This window comes from Nyctibius grandis, chromosome 6, assembly GCF_013368605.1.
Source record: "Nyctibius grandis isolate bNycGra1 chromosome 6, bNycGra1.pri, whole genome shotgun sequence".
In the NCBI taxonomy this organism is placed as follows: domain Eukaryota; kingdom Metazoa; phylum Chordata; class Aves; order Nyctibiiformes; family Nyctibiidae; genus Nyctibius; species Nyctibius grandis.
In genome coordinates, this window is record NC_090663.1 from 84,968,447 (window position 1) to 84,992,646 (window position 24,200).

General features: G+C 40.2%; 1 protein-coding gene across 6 annotated transcripts in view; it reads left to right on the top strand.

Annotated features, from left to right (window-relative positions):
* The window catches only part of CAMK2D (calcium/calmodulin dependent protein kinase II delta), a 157,263-nt gene that overhangs the window by 50,814 nt on the left and 82,249 nt on the right, over positions 1 to 24,200 (top strand). For all 6 annotated transcript variants that reach the window (XM_068402619.1, XM_068402620.1, XM_068402623.1 and 3 more), the window contains one exon: positions 9,949 to 10,008. In XM_068402619.1, the coding sequence (XP_068258720.1) occupies positions 9,949 to 10,008 (60 nt within the window). The remainder of the gene's footprint in view (positions 1 to 9,948; positions 10,009 to 24,200) is intronic.

The following is a 24,200-nucleotide window of genomic DNA, read 5'->3' on the forward strand; positions in this document are numbered from 1 at the left end:
GAAGAGCTTATTCTGGTGAGATCTTAGTGCCCAGAGGTTACGTTCTGCGACAATACAGTTTTAAATGCTAATCTAAGAGATTTCAGTGCATCACAAGGTTTCCTTTTAACAGGAGCTTTGTTTTTCTGTGAGAGTTGAGCAAAAGAAAATATTTTTTGAGTCAGAGTAGTACTAATGCTAGAAAGAAGGTACAGCTGTGTCCTAGCGCATCCCGTTGTCAGAATTTCTGTCGTTGTCTTCTGATTTCTGTGGGAGAATGTAACGGGGCCAAGGTGGTCTGGGGTAGGCTTTAAGGTACGCTGTGGTGCAATCTGAAGAGCCGCATGGGACGTGGAGCTCCTTGTTTTCTCTTCATTTAGCTCTGTAAAGAAAAACGTGGAAAAAACTGAGAAGTGTTGAACTGTGTTGCACAGAGTAGGAGGCAGCTTGTAGAGACCATCCTCAGAAAGATGAAGCAAGCTGTGTGAGAAAACATACATCATCTCACACTGAATAATAATATATCCTGTCAATACTGGGGAAAAAAATAAATGTACAGACAATGAAAGGGACTAAAGAGATAAAAGTTAGCACTGGGGAGATGCACTTGGATTATTCGCTGTGGTCTGCAAGCTCTAGTAATAAAACAGCATCAGGAAAAACACAAAAGTTGCTACAGATTATTGTTAGGAAGAGGCTTTTCTTTGGAGAAGCTTGAATTTTAGATACCTGTGGTGATAGGTGGGGAGCGGTAGACATTTCTCCCATGGTGGTAAGCTCAATTTAGGTAGTGATGCAGGATCAGCACTTGGGATTAAGTATCGTGACACTATATAGAAGAGACCTATGCTGAAGACATTAATTATATCCCTCTTTAATTATAAAATATATTATGACCTAATCCAAGAAATAGGTATAGTTTATGTATGTAAGTTTTTGTAAGAAAGTAAATTTTGATACCACTTAAACAATTTGTTATGTTATTTGCCTGCCTAATATAAACTTTATATGAGTCTAATTTTCTGATGCAGATGTCATAAATTGTAATATGAGATTTTAATCTACTGCAATATTGTCGTATGAATTGGGATTAGTTCAAGTCTTTACATTCACACAGTCTGTCAGTACCCCAAATTTTACACATCTATATTCTGTTTGTTCCAGGTTTCACAGAATTTCATTAGTTACTGTAAAGGCTGAATTTTTCATGGTTCAGTGCATTGGATCTTTTTTTTTTCCTTCCTCTTGGCTACATGTCACATTAAAGTTATTTGTAGCTGGCTGCAAGGTTTTTTCCATTAATAAAACTCTATTATTCTCATTGCTACCTTCATTCTGATTGTATCAGTGTTTCACAGGCAGTGATCTTTTTCCAATCTTGATAACTAGCTGTTGCTGTGATAGAGGCTATTGTTTGCACATGGAGACTTGCTTTCATAAAATAATGTAGAATTTGTAGAGCATTTCTTTTTCTGCGTTTGCTTTGCTGCTTTTTTGAGCTGCTTATTTGTATTTTTCATTTAATTTTCTTAGTTTCTTATGTTGACAGTGTAGGAGACCTTTTTGTAATCAAGTACAGGTAATGAAATGAGAGCAAAGGAAGCGAGTATATAAATGTACTTGTGTGTCCCCTTTTTAGTATATGTTTGGATTTAAAGCTTGGCTTCCTCTTACTGATAATCATTTTTCCCTTTTCATACTGACAGGTGAACACAGTTTTAGCTGATGAATTATATACTGTAAAAAATGAGAGGAATTAACTTGTTGGTTTTAGTAAGTGACCTACTGTTGAATTTATTTTTTCTAGAGCTTTTCCTCCGATACTGTTGTAGCATAAACGCATTATGCTAGGTGCTATCACAAGCTTCCTCAGGATTCATGGGGTTTTGCTGCCTGCTAGGTAATTTCTCTGGCTGTACTCGTCATGGCAGGACACTTCTTTCCTAATCAGCTCCTGGTGTAGCGATGCACCTTCTTATGCTTCGGATGTTTGAGAGCTGAGTGCTTGAAGTATTTCAGTTTGCCCTGCCCTTTGACATTCACCTCCAGATTACCAGTAACTGAAACCTAGCTGAAAACAGGGTAACAGAAATAGATATTTATGTACAGCGCTTGCAGTTGTACTTGTAAATAAGCCGAGTGGAGGAAGGAAGGAACACAGTGTTTCCTGAAACATATAGAGGAAACATGCAGACTTAAAAGGCAAGTCATCTTTGTGGGTACCCCACAGGGTTAGATTTTCATTTGGTACCACCACACACAAAAACTTGGGTACTGCAGACTTACGCTGGAGGTTTCTGACACTCCTTGAACAACACTGAGGATTACAGTGTTTCGTTGGGAGCGCAGCTGTCATCTTCTGGATGTTAATCTTAAATCCCTGACTCAAGGAGTACTTAATGCTCTTTCTGCTGCCCCGTGGCACAGTGTGCATGGTGTGAGGTTATCTCCATTCACGTAGCGTTTCCTTTTATAGCAGGTATAATACCAATTACCTTGATACAAGCAACTGAATGAGGTAAATACAGAGAGCTCATTAGTATAATATATGTGACACTAGATACCACCTGATTGGCACCGGTCAATATACTAGATTGGTTTGGGGTGAAAATGAGAGAATATTATGCAGTCAATAATAATGATCATATATTGCAGTGCAGCCAGCAGCATATCTGAGTAAGATGTTTTTTATTGTCACCATTGTCATCATTTTTTGGAGTCACCATCTCTGGATGTGTTTAAGAAAAGCCTGGACATGGCACTTAGTGCCCTGGTCTAGTTGACATGGTGGTGTCAGGGCAATGGTTGGACTCGATGATCCCAGAGGTCTCTTCCAACCTGATTGATTCTGGGATTGTGATTTGAAAAAGTCAGGCGTGCTTTTTTAATCAATACTGTTATTGTTCTTAAATCATGCAGTAACGATTTAGCCTATCTTCATGCCTGAAAATGTTCAGCTCTAGAATTTGTTAATGTGAGCACACTATTATGTCTGTAAATGAGAGCAGAATATTAACACTGTCTCAGCATGTTGTGCTCCTTACCCTTGCACTCAAACATGATCGTTTCGTGAATTATCCTCTTGTTTCATGGCACATCAGAAGCAGTCTCCACAGGCACAGCTACCTTTGACTTAAGTACTGTGAGTGTGTGACGTGGGGCATGTCCTTCCTTTGACACAGTGGCTGAAAGTGTGAGTAACAATTGTGTTCACTGGGTGCTGTTAATTGGCTGACCTTACAATGTGAAGCTTTGTCTCTAAGAAATGGTATTAATTCATTAATTTATGAAGGAAATGTATTTTTTTCTGTCTGCTATCTGAAGCATCAGAGTTAGCATTATGAAGTTCATCACAGAAGAAGAATTTATGTAGTTGAATAAATGAAGTACGTTGTTTGGTTACAGTATCTGTCGTTTCAGAGTATGTAAGTACGTGAACATGTGCAGATACCCTTTATCTTTTTGTGCAGTTGATGCCAAAATCTCAGTGACATCAGCAGGAGCCAAGACCTGCCAGAACCTTGAAGGTTTAGACTCGATAAGTTGTTATCAGTTGAACGGAAGAGCTCCATCTAGTTTATGCTCTGTCATGTGAGAGTTTATTTCACCTGGTAGATTGTGAAGGTAATGTTTACTTGTCTGTTTTTTTCATCTTGCTTAATTTACTGTCTGTCCACCAGAGCAGGAGGAACATTTGTATCCTGTTCATCATGCATGGTATGGGTTAGTACTCTGGATTGCCTTACCCAGGTGGTACCCGCCTGCTCTGTGGGTTCAGAGTGCTCTTGGGTGTAGTACAATAACAGTTAAAGGACTAAGGAAAATTTTTAGTGTATGTGAGAAATAAATAATAGACGGTGTCAGTTCAGAAGCTGTGGTATAGCAATTAATAGCAAACTTTAAGTGTTTATATTCCGAGTCGTGAAGTCAGAATTACTTTCTTATATCTGTTATTCCTGAAGAGCCAACATGGGATGTATTTAGCATTTCATAGAAGACTCTCAGACACCTTCCAGGTTTCTAGCTATGGTAGTTCCTAGCTGGTGGTGCACCAGAGATAGACACCTGATGCCAAATGACCACGAAGTCCCTTGTTTGTGTTTTTTTTTTTTCCTGAGACACTGATCATATTTCCATCTTCCTTCTAAAATGAGCTTAGTTTAGTTTGCATTTCGGATCATCTCCCTGCGTGCTGTGTGTAATATGGCAACCGGTCAGCCCGTGATTAAGTTACAGACAAAGCTGATGGGCATGAAGATGCTGTAACTGTATATGTCTGTGCTTGTGTTTCAAACTTGCTGCAACTGAGTTTGAAAATCTTAACATAAAACCTCAGTGAAAGAGTTTAAATTTATAGAAGAACTTTAAGCTTATCTTGCAGATTTTAAAATTTTTTTTATATTTTGAACTTCTGAAATTTAAAATTACTTTTTTTTTTAAATTAACAATACAATAAACGCAGAAGAGGGTTAAGCTGGCAAAATTTCTCGCGCAAGTGAGGCCTCACGGAGAATCATGATGGTTCAGTTGGCAAGTGATGACTAGCTCAAGAACTGTACCTCTGGGCAGAAGACTGCATCCTTCTTAAAGGAGTATAAGAATAATCTCAACTGTTACCTTATGTAGAATTGGTTAAATTGTTCTTGCTGTTCAAGTTGACTGAAAATATTGTTCAGTACAAACTGTAGAAAAAGTAATGAAGTTTTCTTTCTTGTTTCTTCCTCCAGATTTAAAAAGTGGTTTACAAACTTGAAGTGCTATTTTAGAGATGGAGTTTGCTTCTTATATTTTTTTTTTTGAATCCATTGTTATGGTTCTTTTAAACATACATATCTAACCACCTGGACACTTTGCAGTAAGGATTGAGATTTTTTAATTTTCTTTTAACATCTGATGCTAAATTATTGACTCTAAGAGTTGTCATCCATAGCAACTTGTTCTAAACTTGTTCATTTCTTAGTACTTTCAGAGCTAACCTTACCATGCAATTAATCTGACACATGATAACTTTATTTAAGGGTTAAAGCACCATATTTCAATTGTAGCATATTTTTCATATTCCAAACAGTTGTATTTTCCAAAGATAGTATTTTGGGAAATTTGTAACGCTTATTGTAGTTATGTCATAGTAAATCTTGTAATTTAATATTCAAGTACTTTATTTAAAAGAGTACAGTTATTGTAGAGAAAACAAACTGAGTTATGCTGCACATCTCTGGGCTTCAAAAAGTCTTGGGAACTTTTCTTTTAGCAAAGAATATTGTATTAAAAAATTATGTGTTCATTGGTATGATTTGAATGAAAACTGCTAGCTTTTTGTGTTTCATCTGTGTATTTTTTAAATACAAAAAAAAAAAAGAGAATAGCATCCCTAACAGAGAAGAGAATGTACAGAAGAGCTCCCTTCTAATTAACTGATATTTAAACATGCTTGAGCTGCATTTTATTTGCCTTCAAAAGTTACTACTCTGGTTTAATTATTTCAAACATATTGCAGGATAGTGCTTGTTTTTCTAATAAATCGATATATTTTTTCTTGTCAACATTAAGTTAGACTTGCAATGTAGAAACCAAATAGTTGGATTTCTTTGAGTGAATATATTTGCTATATGTTTCTGTATTTATTTTTTAATAATTCTGCCTGTAGAGGCTGACATTTTACATTGTGACTGGTTTTGCCCTTTATTATAGAGAAAATTGCTAGAGCAGCAGAACTCCATGTGTTTGCCTTAATCTCTGCTACTGAATCAGTGCCTACTTTATCTTTATTTGAATTTGGAAATCTCTTTCAGAGAATGTAAAACTAAATAATGGGTCTTTATATTCAGTTTTAAGTCATACGTTTCTCTGTCAAGGTCCTGGTATTTCCTTTTTCTGCTGTTATAGCATTTAAGTGTTACTGACAGCAGTGTCCAGGATATTTTGATGTTTCCATAACATTCATACCAACTACAATTTCTGCTGTCTTTCTATTCTTGCAGTCAGTGGGTCTCTGATTTAAATTCCCTCTCAATTCATGAAAAGGCCCTATACCAATGCTGCTTATGTATTCTGCAAAAAGTGGTGTCTCCAAGCAATCAGATTGTGGTTACTGCCTGTTTTAGCCTTTTTTTTTTTTTTTTTTTTTGGTGTTTTTCTTTACACTTCAGGTCTGTGTTGGTGAGTCACCAGCCAGTTTGTGTGTGAAACCTGGTAGTCTGTTCCTCTTGGAAGAGGACTTTGCCATCCCTCTCCTGGTATCCCTTCTGGTGGAGTTGCACGGTCGTGCCTGTATCACAAATACAGATTTGCTTGGTTTTAACGCGTGAAATTTGGTGGATAATGACAATGTGACCCTCCCTCTCCTATTTCTTGAAGTTATCCTAATTTAAAATTTGTTGCAGTAGTTTAACAGCTATAATTTTTACAGGACTTCTTGCATTCAAATTCATTGCTCTTTGTCCATGACCTCTCTGTTGACATCATTAATGTGCTTACTGAAGTCTTTACTGATGATGCCTAAAACAGTTGGATGGATGAAGTGAATTACCTAAAAAACAGTGCTCATTAATTGAGGATGACTACTTGATACTAAGTTGTCAAGATCTGTCTGGAGAGCCAGAGATTTAATGTCTCTCTTCTATTACTATTTGATATGATTTACTAGTTTGCTTTCCAAATAGATATGAAATAGGTCAGTCTGTCTCGCCTCACCCAGTGCTGGTTCTGAGTGTTTCAGACGCAGAGCTGTCTGCCAAGTGTCCCTCTGCTGTAAGGGTTGTGCTACACCTGAGACATCTTCTGTAGGAGAAGGTTAAGATTTTCCTGGCCAGCTTGTCCCTCTATCCCCAAGCGCTTTTAAACATGGTAGTCAAGAGTCGTCTTATTGAGTGTGTTAAATAAGCCTTGATGTTTTCTGACTTCTGTACAGACTGTGCTCTTCAGGCTGTGTTATGGCACTTTTTAGAGGTCAGATTGGTTGCTGTTGTTTATCTTCAGAGCTACAGGCTCATGCTTTGCCAGAGTGTGACACTTGGATCTGTATGTATAAACCTTTGGTATCCTGTCTTGAGTTTTTAGGAACATTTTAATGAAGTGCAGCAGAAGGGCATAGGAGTTGAATTGTTTGGTAATAGTTTACTAAAAAACAAAACACCCCCCATACACACACACACACCCCCCCCCCCCCCCCCAAACCCCATCTTCCACAGTTCATCAGTAAATTAATCTTTGCCATATTCCTCTAGCCATCATTGCTTTTATGAGCATTGAAGTATCCCAAAGGACTGGAATTGTTACTATTTGTCATTGTCCTGGTTTTGCTGGGATATAATCATAGAATCTGTTTTCTGTTACCTTTTGTTTTAGTTTGTGGCCAGCCATGGTATGCAGGTGCCCATGGTGATCAAGGCTGTTAGCAGTTTCGAGTTAGCCAGGTGCTAAAGCTAGGAGGAGGGCAAGCCAGGGCAGCTGGCCCTCAGGTGTATTCCATACCATAAATGTCAGGCTCACTATAAATTGGAAGGTTTGCTGGGGATGGGGCTGCTCTCTTCCCTCTCTGTTCTGCCCTCTTCTCTCTCTCTTTCTCCTCCTCCTCCCTTCTCAATGGTCACTGTCCCTGGAGGGTCTCACCACCGCTATATGGGCTAAGTATAACTTTTATGGGTTTTGTATTAGCATTGATATTGGTTTTCTTACTTTACTAAATCTGTTTCAGTTTCAACCCGTGAGTCTCCCTGTTTTTCCCAGTTCCCGTTCTTGGCTGGGGAGGGGTCATTGGGTGATAGAACAACTGGTTAGTGTTCAGCCCTGGATGTGGGCTAAACAGAGACTGTCACTTTATTCCTACCATTATCACACTTAGGAGGTTGTGCCTGCGATCAGGAGCGGATGGTTCAGTGCGTTGTGCAAACAGGCTGCCAAAGCTGGCTAGCTGGTAATGAACACAGTCAACGGCAGGAGAAACAGCACTCAAGATCCCAGTTTGATCCTTGATAGTAATTGCTGCCAGAAGAACCAGGATATATAAGTAATTTTGTGACTTGAGCCGCCAGCCTGGTGGGCAGATGCATAGGTTGTGGTCATTGCTTCTGTCACTGTCCTGTTTAACAAGCCAGGTGTAGAGCACCTCCACAGTGACCAGGCTGAAGCCAGTGATCTGCAGGAGAATGAAGCTGCGGTTCCATTAGATGGAGTTTTTTGGCAGAGGCCACCGGCCGCCCTCTCTGTCGCGCTGTGCCGCCCCGTCTCCCTTGCACTGGCACAGCCATCGGTGTAGAATTCAGTTCTCTCCCTTCCAGGGTGACTCTGCTGATCTGTGTTTGGATTAAGTTCTCTAAAAGGAGTAGCACCCAATGATGGGAAAGAGCAGAGCTGGAAGTGCGCTTTCCAAAGAGCCTAGTAACTGCTGGCTGGGTAAACGTGGCTGCAGATCTTCATGTCGCCCCTTGGCTGATTTGGGAAGGAGAAGCTTCTGGATTGTGGTCAGCTAGCACAGGGGACATTAGGACTCCCCACAGAAGAGAGAGGTGAAAGGAGGAGTGCTGAGGCAATTCATGGGGGCGAGCACCGGCTAAATGGGAGATGTCAAGGTCACACTGCTCGGAGGAGGGGGTTTACAGCGTGTTTTTTTCTTGAACCCTGTTCTGACTGTTGTCTGAATGACTCTGATGTCAAACTGGTATCAGAGGAACTATGATTTAGTGGCTTGGAAAGATAACCTAATTACACTGGTATTATGAGAACAGATACCGTAATAGATCTGTAAGAGCTACATTGCAAAACCAGATAACTTCTCCATTCTTGCTGTAGTATTTTGATGCCTAATATTCTTTTGTAGATTAAACTTTTTGTATTCTCTAAATGCTGCTTATTCAACTCAAAACTGTAGTTTTGAGTAGTGTGGACTGCTGTTTTTATGGGGTGGAAGGAGAGTTAAGAATTTCCTTTCAGTTGTTCAGAGTGTTCTCAAACGTAACGCAGGTAATGGGGATTGCAGAGATAACACAACCTGAATTACTCATGTGACATTTGAAGTTGAGTTTGTGAAGGACTGGTTGTTAAAATATCCTTTGGTATCAAATTGGAGCTAGTTAAAATAATAGCAAAAGAGCCTCATCTCCAAGAACACTTTACAGTTTATTTCTCTTCTAATTTTGAAAAATTATTTTTAGCAAATATTATAAAATTCAATCTGTGCTGCTTTTCTGCCCCTTGACAAAAGCTCAGTATTCTTAGCGGCCTTGGAAATTATGCTGCAGAAAGTGAGGATAAATGCACTAGAAGTCTGTGGGAATTACAGGGTTACAGTAGGCAGTAGCTGGCTATTTTTATTATCTCCAAATTATTTCGTTGCCCAAGTTACCTGTCTGTGTTTTATACTGCTTGACACTAGACATTTTAACATACCTGAAGGTTAAAAAGAATCAAATGGCTGGGAGAGGGGGAGCCAACAGATAGTAACACCTGGGCCTTACATGCTCAGGGTGTCTCCAGGTTACTGAATAATCAGCCTGAGAGAGACATTAGCCCTGCTGGGAAAATAATAACTGCTGGTCATTAGTTATTGGAAGTTCCTGTAGCGTCGTGTGGTGGTCGGGGTGCCCAACTGTGTGTACCTGGTGCACGAGGTATCGTTAAAGCAGTTAACAGGTAGGATTTAAGGCAATGCTAGAGGTTCAGGTTGTCCTTGTTTTGATTAATGTTGTAACGTGGTTTATTGCCTGATAATTATAGGCCACGGCATATTTCCTGTCCTCCACAATAAATCAGCAGCTTGGTTTTTCCTGTCGTAGTGCATCAGAGTGGTTGGATGCAGTAACCTAATTCAATAGTACAAGCAGTTTGAATGTAAAATCTTAATGGGTCTAAATAAAGGAGGTATTTTTTAAAGATCACATCAGATGATGAATTTTTTTGCTTCTGTAAAGCAAATACACTGAATTATGTTAATCTTCATACTAAAAGCAGCTGTTTTGCTTTCCTTTGCAGATCACCAGAAACTGGAAAGAGAAGCTAGAATCTGTCGCCTCTTGAAGCACCCCAATATTGGTAGGAACATTCAATTGCTTTATATGGTAGATAACAGTTTAGAAAATTGAAAGAAAATACAAAATAACAAATACAAATAGCAGCTCGGAGAAGCCAAGTGGAAATACCTCTAGGCAAGGCTATTTCTTTATAATGTGGTGCTCCTTTCTAATTCTGCTCTGGGGTGTAATACCCTGATAAATCACCTAAAGCAGCATGTACTGTTCTCATCATCTTTGAGCTATTCCTCTGCCATCAGTGAGCTGTCTGTGCCAGGTGTTTGGGGTTTTTTTGAGCAGTGTGTAGGAGGAGTTATTTCCAGTACTGCTCATGACTTTGAGACCTGCAGAAGAATTTCATCTAACAGCGTATGTTGCAAAATGAGACAGACCAATGTCAATAGTTAGTGTTGTTTTTACAGAGCTGCTTATTTTATCCTATTTTATTGTGTTCGAGGTTCTGTTCTTCTGTAGAAAAGACAGGTAGATGCAGGAAGCTCTGCTCCTTTTATTTCCAGAACTGTATGTTTTCTACTCAAGCATTCATGAATAGCTAAAAAAGATATTTGGGGGGTTGGGCTGTGTCTGTTTCCATTGCTTTAGAAACAGATAAGCACCTTGATCTGGAAGGAGTTGTATCTGGGTTTTTCAGACACTGAATTATATGCCAAGGGTATCTCTCACAAGTATATTTGCTGTACCTGAGACTTATGTGAAAGGGTGGGATTTTCCTGTCCATCTTGTTCCTCTGTCCCCATGTATGTTCTTAAGAGTTGTCATCAGCAAAACTAATAATCTCACTGAATGTTTTAAATAACCACGTATGCTTGGTACCGCAGCAGCACTTGGCAGTCTGCTTGCTCTTCCTTCTGGTTAGTTTTTCTCATTTTCATTTTTAACTATCAAATGTTGGTCTTCATGACATTTTTAGACTAATAGAATTGTTTCATGCCTGGGAAAGAATCAGCTCCTTCCTTTTAATAATAATTGTAAATTGAAAAAAAACATACCCCAGTTGAAGATGAAATGTCAGATCTCTGGAAAAACTCTCTTATGCAGTCTCAAAAGCTTAGAGGTTTCACATGCCAATTTGTTTGAAGAGGAAGGGTAGTGTTATCTGCGTTATTTTATCCCAGACAAAATTTTTGCATTGTATAGTGATGCAAGACAAGGGGATGTACAACTCAGTGCGGGGAGGAGGTGCAGCTCTTCTGCAGTTATGGAAGGCAGTGGTAACACATACGGTGCTGGTCTGACTCTAGAGTCATTTACCTGTGCCTTGATGTAACTAGAGTATATTTGTGAGCTTGAATAAGCCAGGGAAGATGAATAAAAACTATAATAAACTGATGAGGTGGAAGAGCTGAAGTATACAGAAGAACTCAGTTGAAACAAATGTCTCCATTGATTTCATGTGATCGAATGTCTTTAGTTTGTTGAGTAGCTTGGACCAATACTAGGATGTAGTCCAGATACTCTGTGGCAGGCCAGCTGTTCACACACAGTGTTTACATTTGTGAACGTGTGACTTGAAATGCAAACAGGCAGTGACAGCTTTGGGGACAGGCAGGTAGGGTTCTGTAAGTCAGCACAAATTCCGTACGTCACTACCTGCACCAAGGTGTGCAATTCAAAGGCTTATAGACAAATTATTCAACTCCTGTTCCAGAAAAGGTGCCATGTTCTAGATCTGTCTGAGAGAAGATTTTCATGACTCGGAATTAACATGCCAGGGTTTGGCAGCAAGCAGTATATTCTGTCGTCTTTCAGTTTCTGCTGTCAGCTGTTCTGCCAGCCCTGCCTGTGTATCTGCCCAAAAAAAACCTGTTCCAATTAGTGTGGTTACAATAGTTCCTTGTTTGCATAATTGCTCAAGTGAAGGCTGCTTTGTAGCTGGTTCCTCTCTTGGAGGAAGATCATAGATGTGGTCTGAAAATGAGTTTTTGTAAACTTAGAAAGATAATTCTTTTCCAAAGCAGTAATTTCAGGCCTCTGAAGTCCTATCACGTAAGCTGCTGGGCTGACGAGGCTCATGTTTGCACGCTGAGCTGGCTGTCCAGTCTCCACCTGGGCCAGTGCCTCCTGTCTCCTTCACCCTGGGGCTGCCCGCCGGAGGCTTCTCCTGCAGTCGTGCCCTCAGCCAGCTAAACGTGAACCCTAAAGTCATTCTAGGGGCACGCTGCCTGTACCCAACCGAAGCTCTTACTCTTCAGTCACTGTCACATCCCTTTTTTAAGAGTCATCTCTAGTGGGTGACAACGCCACGTCGCACTAGAAAGCACTAATAGTGAAAAAGGAAGTGTGCCAGCGTAAGGTAACTCAGCTGTAACAGCAGCGATTATGGGGTGTTTTACATGTCTCAAAATGGTAAAGATTAACCCTTGTAAACAAGATTTACTTGCACTGTGTGGATGATAAAGAGTATCGTGTTTAAAAATATTAGCAAGTCCATTAATATAGAATCCATGCTTTTCTCTTTATCTATATTTTCTCCTGAATTTACTGCCTTGAATTATTTCTTAATAGCCCAGAAAAGACTTTAGAAAAGGAGCTTGTCATGTTAACAATAAGTATGTATAATTTAAGAAAATCGAGGAGAAAAAAAAAACCCTAACAATTTTTCAAATGCAGTCTTAATAGGAAGGCAAAGATCTAGTTCAACTGATTGGGCAGTTTCTCCAAGATGATCTCAGTGGTTTTCTTTGTTTTCCTCCAATGTAGTTTTTTTGGTTACTCGTCTTTTTGAATTACACATTCATCACAGGACAGCAGATTTCTGAAGTTAAAATTCAGTAATCCTTTCTCTTTTCTTCCAGGCTTATTCTTTATTCTTCCTAGTTAGCTTGATTAAACCTCCCTTCTGGAAGTGACTTAGTGTAAAGGAGTCACTTTGAGGTTAACTTTATTTCTAAAATAATACACCTATAATAGTACTCCTTTTTAGAGTGTTGTATGGTCTCTTCAGTTAATTATCTTTCAAGTCTGAAGACTGTCATCAAATACTTTAGGGTGAAAACCCTTTTTAGTTACCTTTTTCATACTTCCCCTCCAGTCAGAGTAAAGCAGCACAGCTATGGTGAATCACATTTTTAGATTTCCAGCCCATGAGTAAACATATTATAGTTTTCATGTGAGCAAGATTTTTTTTTTTTCTTAGAGAAATGGAGTTTAAAAAAAACCCTCTAAACCACTGGAAATATTTTCCAATTATCTTTCCAGAGAAAATAGAGAATTATCAAAAGCTTTTACAGATCACTGGGTTTGTATTTCCAGGGTAGGTGTCCAGTTAATACCTAACTAGAAAAATATTTAGTCTTTAGTTATTTCATCAGAATAAGAAAGAATTTGGGACTAAATTTAACAATCGACATACCTATTTTTAGCTTCCCAGCAATACCATTTAATATCATTTCATATCTGATTTGATGGGGGGGGTTATTTAATGAGTGCCATTATGCAGTTAGGAAATATTGGGATTATATTTAAAAAAGACTTTCAATTTCAGTCTGTATTCACATGCACTAAACTTCGGAAGGTCCTCTGATATTGGCAGAGGAGTCTTAAAATTGGACTCGAGTGTTTTAACATTCTTTAAAATGTAGAGTTTGAACAAAAGATTTGGAAAAGCACAGCATATGGGGAAAAATAGGAGAAGGCTAAATCAGAATTCTTTCTTGCAAAAGGATAAAACTCTGAAATTTGGAAATCAAGGAGACACACATGAAAATATTTTCATTTCAGTTCTTGATTTGAATCTCCCCAAGCAGTCCCTGTAAAATGTTAATCACAAAAAACCTGAGAGGAAACAAATTATTTTCTGCTGCCGTTTTGGAAATGCTGATGACATCAGCTTATCATTTCAGGAATCAACGTATCTACCGAATGTTCACAAGGAAAGCATTTAAGTATGTCTTGAGGGAGCTTAATTCTTCACCCAAATTATCTGTTAAGCATTTCTACTGAAAGAATGATTTTGAACTAGGGTAAGATAGCAAGTTCTGAAGTCAAGTATGAAAATATAAATCGCTGATGATTATTCTCACTAGCAAGTGTCAGGAAGCTAAATCAAAATCCAGCTATCTGGCACTTCCAAATCCTTACAGATTGAAGAAATCCAGGCTAATTTATTTTGATACACAGATGTTGTGTTGCTTGATATGGATACATATATTTATGCATAGCTAAGCCTATCAAAGCATACGGTCATTTGAAAAAGGCTTTTTAAATGCAGCAATTTTTTTTGGTTTTTTTAGAAACAGATCTTGCCAAGTGCACTTGATACCCCTTCATGAAGTCATTAATTTGGCTGCTCGCATCAGTTGCCTTCTGTAAGGCATTTGTCCTACCGCTGTATTATGTGCTATTTTTTATTATGGAAAATCAGCACGTTCTTTATTAGGGATATTAGAAAAACAGATAACCACAATAAAAATGTAAGATGGTAGTTATATGATGGGATTACCTGTGGCGGAGTTCTAAAGAAGTCTTGTTCAATATTTTTATCAACAGATTTAAAGAAAAAAAATTAATCAGTTTGATATGGTGGGACTAAGGAGTTGTACAGCCAATAGATGTGAGCTCACATACCTGAGAACAAAGGATGTATGTCAGTCTCCAAAGAGAAGCATCTGTATCTTGGAGAAGAGTGACTTTGAAGAGCCTGGCATGACAGGGAATCACTGCTTGAGCACAAATCTACTTGGGATGCTCTGACACCCAGGGGAAATACCATTCTCAGATGCATGGAAGTACCAACCAGAAAGAGGAAAATAGTATTTATTTTGTATGTGCCACCAGAAGTCACTTCTAGAGTGGTGTGCTGAGCTTTGCCATCCACGTGTCAGTATCCTCTAGGTGAAGGGGGTGATCTGAGGACGTCTGCCAGGATAACCAGAAAATGTTTTTTTCTCAAGAAAAAGGCAAAAAGAAACATGACTTCAGTGATGAAGTTAAACACAGGAGTTAGTTTTTTGGCAATGAAAGCATGAGAATTGCATAGGGGGTTGATGTTTTCTGACTTGAAATGCGGATTTTTTTTTTTAAGCTTTATACTGTCTATTATGGAAGATGTATATACTCCTGGTATTCAGAACTGTGTACGGGCCATTATTTTTGGGAAGCTGAATATTGTTCAAGAAATTATTCTGTTTCTGTAGTGCTTAGGAAGCTGGACAGTCCTTACTTGTTATGTTTATATCCACCACAGAAGTGTCATGGAAAATCTTCCTTGAAGAAGACGTTTTCACTTCATGTACAAGTATAGCTCCAGGGTGTCTCTGAAAGCTGAATGTCTCTGTCCAAACACACTGCTTTGTGTATAACTAATTCAATTAGTTTTTCAGCATCTCCTTCATTTTATTCATTTTTTTGTTGTTGTTTGAAGAAATCCATGATTTCTTCTTCTCTATCCAGCTATGTAGTCTCGATGCCTAATGAATGGTGTAGGAAAAATGCCTAAAAGGAAAATGGATTAGAAATCGTATTTCCTGTTTTCCTTTTTCAAATCTCCATTTCCCACTTAGGTAACACGTATATATGGAGGTTTGTTTAAAAAATACAGGATTTCCTCATCCTTTACACCTACAGTTACGCCTTAGCAATACTCATTGCTTAGGTTGTGATTTCTGCCTCTTCTCCCCTCAGCTCTTTGTATCAAAGTCACTGTAGTAGAAAGAAAACTTGTGTTCATTTTGGCTTGCATGTTTATTCCTCAGATAAGCATAAAATTACAAACAGTGACTATTTCGGCATGTAACTTTTTATTTATGGGAGGGAGGAGTTTAATCTCTATTATTAATTTGTAGAAAACTATTTACTCAGGAATACTTTAGAAGTATGTAAACATCCTTGTCTGCAGTGATACTAAAGTTCTGTTTCCTTCATAGCCTGAGTATTTTTTCTCCTCTTAATGTCCTGATAAACAAGCAAAAAGAAGAAATAAGATGGGATATCCTCCTTTGTACAATAGTACTCTATTGAGGCATACTTGCCCGGGACTCCATACGTTGTTGCCAGTCCAGACTTCGGCAGTCTCGGTGAGAATTAAAATGATGTAAAATCTATTAACTGAATCTCAGACCTTGAGAAAAAACTTGGTGGGGGCTCAGGGTCCTTGCTTCCTGATTAGTCTTTGGCATTAGTGGTATTTTCTCCTTTTCCAGCATTTCTTGGGTAATCTGGCCTGGTTGCTCTGTCATATTGTGGTAGGAAACTTCTAAGCAAACGTAGCTCGAGTTCCTTCAGCAGCAGAGCTCCCACGGCTTGTGCTGGGCTGCGGTCGTTTGTACGTTAGTCTGATTTTCAGCATTGCTCTATTTCTCAGGTTCTTACCATGATGAGATGACTGTAACAACATCAGTGTGTATAGGTTTTCTTTTTTGCTTTTTACAACTTGCTAACGTAAGAGTTTAAAATGAAAGGTGTAAATGTGGGTTAAGCCTTACTGTTTGAAGAACCTAGTGCTTTGTCTTTGCAAGATTACACATCGAGTTACATTAAAAGCTTACCTCCTTCACTGAATAAATACCCTCGAAGGATTTGTCATCCTGTGTAACTATTACTTTTACAGCTGTTAGGTGTGCTAATGCTTCCAATTTTTTAATTTAGAAATTTTGAAAGAAAAATTGTAAGGAAAATAATCATCTCTTCACCAAGAAATCCACTGTCGTTGTCCTGTTTTATCTTCTTTTGGTAAATTTTGATTTCTTGATCCTCTTCTAACTTTACCTAAAGTTGTATTTTAGCACTCTGATTTCTAGTCTGGCAATCCACATATTTTTGATGGTGTAACACTGTTGCACCATCTTATTATTACTTTTGATGTTGATTTAGAGCCCGCTTTGGTAATTTTGGGTTATGAGGTCCCAGCAGGTGATAAAAACTGCATTAGGGTGATGATGCAAGTCTTGAGCCAGTCTGGAAAACTGCTGATTCACAGCTGGTAAAAATGTTGGGTTTTTTTCCAGGTCGGGTTTGCTCTTGCAGGGTTTGTGCTGAGTTTGCGTACTATTTTTCTGCATCCGAGTTACACGCTCTCTCTCTGTAGCTACTGGAAGGGCTTCTGCTGTCTTTGCATCCCCACTTGTCAAAAGCTGTACACAGCAAAATGGTATGTGCAAGACCACATAAATAACCAGAATCTCCCAGTTTTCACGTGGCGGTGCTAATATGTCTGGCTTCATTACAGCACATCATTCCCTGCCTGCTACCGCCTCCTCCCTTGGCTTTGTAGATGGTGTGTAAGATCTGGCAAGCCAACTCCATCAGGCTGAAGTCTGACTCCGATGAATCTTCATCCCTTCCCCAAAAGGCCACAGCAGATTTTACTGGCATGTGGCAGCCCTTCAGGTGATAAATGAAGTCCTTCTGGCAACAGGACAGGTTGTCCCCGAATGGCTCTGTAAGTCAGGGTATTTAGAGGTAAGTAGGACTGCCAAGCAGAAACGGTGCCATGTCAGCTCTAATAGACCTGAGCCAGTTGTGCGTAGATCTGCTTGCGTCGCCTCGGTCGGGCTGGAGCTGTGGCACTGAGCATGAGTTGCAGGTCAGGAGGCAGGCTAGATGCAGGACAGTCTGGGACACCAGGAAAAAAGACAAACCGCTAAACTGATTCCATAAATGTGTTGGTGTCTATTGGCAGTCTGCTCTGGCTTCTGTACTTTGAGCTGGGAACTTCTCATCAATTGCTGAGGAAATTGATAGCACCCAAACTCGGCACTGCTCCTCATCAAACCCTTCGTGCTTGTGTTCAGCTTACTCAGGAGCGTACCCTTATGCCTGAAGGAACGGAGGAAGAGCCTGCAGTTTGGGGGTTTCTCATCTCTCCCCCCAGGAACACAAAACATGAGCACAGAAGTTGTTAAATCCTTTATGTGGGGGGAGAAATAAAAAACTTCATATTGTCTTTTTTTGGACAGAGGGTAATTAAAGATATGTGGGTTTTCTGTGCCCTTTATGCAAGACACTGTGTCTTTTATGTTTTATATTCACCAAGTGTTTGCGTGGTACTTCATATAAATTCACAAGAATCTGAAGAGAAATGCTGTTAACGTACAGCAAATGTGGATTTAGTAAATCCTTTCTGAATTTCTTTTGGCTTACTGTGGCAAAGTCAGGAGTAGCTCAGCTGCCATTAGTTAAGTTGCTGTATAAATCAAATATGGAATAAAAGTCGGGCTGTTCAGGTTTGGTGGATGTAGTTCTTCAGCACAATGTTTTTTTTCTGAGCTTAATTTCCAGTTTCGCTCTTTACCTCAAAAATACATTAATACAGACTTAAAAGGTAATAACACAGTTCTTTCCTGATGCAGTGAAAAATCAAACAAATCCTCAGTTATTCAAATTTATGCTCTATAAACGTGGTCCTCAGGAATATTTTAATTACAGCTCTGTGTGTGTATATATATAAAAGCTTTTGTTCACCTCATAGAGAAACCAGAAATGTGTGGGACTGATGTGTGTAGAAGATCTTGCTTCCTTAAATTATTTTTATTGCTTGGATGAGCTGATCATTTCAACAATTTTAAATCTCATCCATTCTACTGAGTTAATTAAATTTGTAATTTCCATTATGAATAAGGTGAACAATAGCCCTTGAGAGAATTAAAATAAAACATCAAGAAAATAAATAAACCAGTGATATAACATGATTTCATATTTAATGTAAAAGCCAATTTAATGAGTACTATAAAGTAACAGATTCAGCGTTTAAACTCAGCTATGGCTGCAGCTGAGTAGTGAAGTGCAACAACAGAGTACAGAAGCTGGTTTTGTAGTAGCTGTTTGTAAAATTAAATGTACTGTGACGAGACCGAACCAGGCAAGAACACCCAAGGAGGGCATCGTGGGGTTTGTTGCAACTGCCTTTTCTGCAGTCATCATACTCAGAAGGTCTTGTTATTACCATGCATTTAATTTCTTTTAATTGGTGATGTTGCTTTGAACGTGTGGTTGATGTTTGAGATTAAGAGACTGAAAGTTTTCACTTCTGACGTTGTAAGAATTTGGTGGGGAAGGGCTTTCTGTAGAGCTGTTGGCAACCCTAACGGTGAGCGAAATATAGAAGAAATACCATAGTTAACATAGTGTAAGATGTTTAGAGCTGATCAGCGTGTCAGTAATTTTCAACATGTAGCACACTAAGTGTCAGATAACGTGGTCTGAGTATGAAGGCAGCTTTATGAGGCGTTAAAGCTTTTTTGTCTCTGTTTCAGTTACAGCATAATCCTTTTATTCTGGCAAGAGCAGCGGTGAATTGTTAGGTTTTACTCTTCTGGGTTATTGTCGAGCGTAAAAATGTCTTTTAGTGTAGACAGTGACACTGCTCTTTGCCACGCTGGGTTAGTTCTCTTTCCTTTTAATGGAGGACAAGATTATTCAGCTTAAGCGAAGCATTGGCTGGTTGTAATATCCCTGGTAACTGTAGCAACATCCATAATATACCGAGCAAATGAGGTTTCACTCAGATTTGCTGCAAATGTTGTTATTTTTTGCCTCAGAAGGTATATGCATAATTTGCACCAAATTAGGTAATGATAAAGTATAAATCAAGTGTGAACCAGACCTTGAAGGACTTTCCTTGCCTGCTTATAGCTGCGTTTGTACGTTTTCTTAAATGCATGAAAATTCCTTTCGTAGTGTGTCCAGACTCTTCTAAACATCTTTTCTTTCCATAAAGCCAGTTACTCTTGTGTAGCAAGTCATTTTAAATGTAAAATAGAGTAATCCACGGAAATGGGAAGTGGAATTTAAACATCTCTTTTGAGGAATCTGCTGCAGGGGGTGAGTGTTAGGGTGGCTGCCACGCTTCCCGTTTTTATTTTGATCTCTTGTCCTGTTTTACTTTCTATATATGCTTTCTGGAAGGAAGAGCTTCATAATTGCATTGCTGACTTCGAGAGCCATATAAATAAGCTAGATTAAAATGAATTGCTCTCTTCTGACACACGCAAGATGAATTTTTGAGAACTTTTTTTTGTTTGGAAGCTTTGTTTATTATGAATCTGCAGCCACGTGTTATGCATAGGGATAGACATCATGACTCCCAGCTAAACCACAAATATGTAATTTTCCTCTGGACCCTTTCCTCCAAAAACATAGATCTCTACTGCTTGGCTAAAGTAAGCTTTTCGTTTCAGTAGAGCTAGCACAGACATTTTTAGAGCATTTTCAGGGGCTATTTCTTCTGTTCCCTTTGCTTTGTACAGACAAGGTTGTTGATGGTTTAATAGGTGAATTCTGCACGGGTTCTTGGATCAATACCCAAATGCTGGAAAAAAATAGTGTGAACCTCTTGCTTGAGGTGGGGGTGGCAGGGGGGGACCAGACCCGAGCTGAAGAAAGGTTATACTGGGTGTTGCTGTTTGTATGGCATTAGTGCAGCTCCTGGATGGGTGGTAAAATCGTTGTCGGGTAGTTGCCATTGTGAACCCAGCTCCAGCCTTGACACTTGTGGCTGTGGGCTGAACCCGTTCTCTGGGACACTTTTGTCTCAGCCTGTTCCCTTTCCCAGGAGAAAATAGAGAATTATCATTCGGGCAGCATTTGTTTCCCAAGCAGCCGAAATCTGCCCGTTTGGAGTGTTTGGCAGCCTAGCCCAAGGAGGGTGGGCTGTCACCCTGACCCCCAGGGAGGCTGGGGGCAGGAATCGGGACGTGCCTGCTTCTGGAAGAGGTCTCTCCGAGGAGAAAGTGTTTGGCTGTTTGTACCACCTCAAAACCGAGTCCCACCCTTACCTCTCCTCTCTGCTGTCGTTTTCGGTTCCCTGTGACATGCAGAAAAGGATAAATTCAGAAATGGGGGCAGAGAGAGGGAAGGGTGGCATGATGGGTGGGGAGGAGGAAGCACCTGTGGGAGGGAATGGGGGAAGGCTGAGGATCTGAGCTGGTGAGCGGCAAGAGGCAAAAGGAAGGTCTCCTGACTTTGGACCATGGATCATCTTTAGACTGAAGCTATCGTAAATCATAAAGCTGTGGATCTTAGGAATGTCATTGCTCCTCTTCCAAAGACGATACAAACCCAGGAAGCTCATTAGGAGAGGCAGTCCTTGGGGCTACTCTCATCTGCTCAGACATCTCGCTTTATTTACGTACCCTGCCCCTGAAAAAAAGTGTTGTAAATCGTGGAGTCACGTGGATTGGAAGGGATCTCTGGAGGTTATGCAGTCCCAACCCCCTGCTCAAGCCATGTCCAGTAAAATTAGGTTACTCAGGGCCTGTCCTGCTGAGTTTGGAGAATCTCCAGGGAAGGAGATTGCACAGCCACTCCAGGTCCTGCTCCAGTGTTTGACCACCTTCCTGTCAACATAAACAAATATGAGTGTCTTTATGCCTGGCTGGGATTTTCCATCCTCCAGCATGTGTCTGTTGCTTCTTGTCTGGCTGTTTGCACCCTGGAGAAGACTCTCTCTGCCATCTTGACAGCCTCCCCGCTGGTAGCTGATGGCAGGAGCAAGATGCCTTCCAGCCTTCCCTTCTTAGGCCGAGCCAGCCCCTCCTCGTGTGCCACCTGTAGCCCCCTCAGCATCATGGTGGCTGTCTGCTGGAGAGCACCCGAGAGAAATAATAGCTGGCAACAAATTAAGCTGTCCTACTAAGTACTTAGGCTGGGCTGAAATAAAAAGTTAATGGCACAGGTTACTTTTGAAGGCACAAGGTACGATGTAATTCAGGGTATGGTTTTATAATTTTAGATCTGAGCATTGCATTAGTCTGCTCTGAGGGTGCTTTCCTGGGCAAGATGCTGCAGAAGAAAATAGTTTAGTGCAAGGAGCAAGGCATTTGTGATGTTTTGTTCTCTAAAACCTTTCCTGCTGACCAGCAGACATGGTACTGGAAGGAAAAGTGGATATTCTTGAATACAGCTGCATCCCTCTTAGGATGGGTTTGTTCTTTTCTTGAAAATAGGTCCACTTTCATGTTTAAATATTGTGATATAAATTCTTAATGAAAGTGTAATTTGACTCAAAACTGTAAGCAGTGCCTGACTTTTTGGAATGCAGTTTTTAATTGGTTTCAGGGCATGCATTTGGCAGTACATTTTATAGGCTGAACTTGGCTATGTCATGTCACGTGCAGAAGTCCCCTTTCCTCTTGCTTTTTGCATTTCATATGCATCTTCTGCATCTCTACCAATGCAGTGCCCATTCAGTAAGAGATGTTGTAGTATCTTGGATATTATATATTGGGAACAGCACATGGAAAATCTGATTATTTACTAAAAATGTAAAATTTGCATTGAAATGAACAAAGCACAGTGAAACGGTGACACTGCTGGCTGAACATCAGTCCGTGGCTCTTCTCTGTTTAGCAGCATAGACCTAGGGTGTGTTCTCTGTCTGTGCAAATGCACCTTACGAGGAGTGGCAGTACAGATTCTCCCTGTGGCATGTTCTGGAGAAGTCAAGGGAGAGGAAAAACCACAGTACAGTTCATTTCCTTGCTCAGATTGTGGTGACTGTGGTGATTTTAGTGATGGCTGAGACTGCTGGCCAGTGCATCTCATAAAATCACTGAAAAACCCCAAGGTTTTTAAGAGCTTCTTGTCTACGTCTGTGTTTTCCTAAGAGGAGTTCTCTTGTAAACTACTTACCACAGCAAACTACTTTAATTTTTTCTTTTTTCTTTACTTTTAAATAGCAGCAGGTCTGTAGTCATGAGGACTCAGGACTGCCTGCTTAGCCTAGCATGTCCGTAGCTCTGCTGGGATGTTCCCCTTTCCTGTCCCCCAGCGTGGCAGCAGTGTGCCAGTAGCTGGTGCCAGTCCAGCTAATCCTCCTCTCATACTCGAGGGTGAGGGGACAGAATCATCTGTTCCAGGTTAACAGCTGTCCCCCTAACCATCCCCTGTCTTGTAGCAAGTATTTCAGGTGTCTTTTTAGGATTTTCCTCGCTCCTTCAAATGCACTTCAGGAAAGATGTTGAGGTGTTGGAGCAAGTCCAGAGGAGGGCGACCAAGCTGGTGAAGGGTTTGGAGGGTCTGACCTACGAGGAACGGCTGAGGGAGCTGGGGTTGTTTAGCCTGGAGAAGAGGAGGCTCAGAGGTGACCTTATTGCAGTCTACCAACTACCTGAAGGGAGGTTGTAGTGCAGTGGGAGTTGGCCTCTTCTCCCAGGCAACCAGCGATAGGACAAGAGGACACAGCCTCAAGCTTCGCCAGGGGAGGTTCAGGTTGGACATTAGGAAGCATTTCTTCTCAGCAAGGGTCATTAGGCATTGGAAGGGGCTGCCCAGGGAGGTGGTGGAGTCACCGTCTCTGGAGGTGTTTAAGAAAAGCTTGGACATGGCACTTAGTGCCCTGGTCTAGTTGCCATGGTGGTGTCAGGGTAATGGTTGGACTCGATGATCCCAGAGGTCTCTTCCAACCTGGTTGATTCTGTGATTCTGTGTTTGCCTTTAAAAAGTCACATGTTCGCTTCTCATTGTGTGGTGGGAGGCTGTTGTGTTGCCCTGTTCCTGGAAGTATCTGTCAAAGCCGTGTCCAAGCAAAGGACGCTAGCTGGAGTGGTCACTTGGCTTTTCACATGCCACAACCTAGTACAGAGAGAATGTTTTTACCATGCCAATACCACTAATCTCCACCATTGGCAATGGATAAATATCTTCAAATTAGTCAGTTTAGTCTGTTTTTTGCAGATTTCTGCGCTGAAGACTTCCTTACTCCTGCAAAACTGCTGATCCAGAATTTTTTCCACTTGATAGGGGTTTAATGATACCTCTCTCCTCCCAGTCACCTTCCACATTTGGCAGTTCTTTTTTTAGTCGCTTCACCAGAGTGTTCATATTCTCATGGACTGCCCATGGGAATGTGCTTCTAATTTTAGTTTGTCCTCTAGATGTCTGTCTTTAAATACCTCCAGTTTCTCTTTACAGCCACACTGGGCCGAGCGTGGCACTGTGCTCCTCATACTTGTATATTGAAAATGTTCTGGTATTGTATTGTAATTAAATCCACAGCTTCTGCTCTTGCGCTGCACAGCAGTGAGTGGCACTCCTGTGTATCAGCAATTGTGTCATCCAAGTAGTGCTTTTTAATTAATTTATTTGTTGTGCATTTATTTGCCAGGTGACCTTGAGAGTTATTTAATTGTATTCCAGCAATTTATACTTGGTCTAATATTGATGGTGTTATTGCTAGGATTATGTTGAATTTGTCTTGCTGGGAAAGAATTGGTTGATGACCTGAAGTCATAATTGCAGCTGAATGGCTTGCAGCTA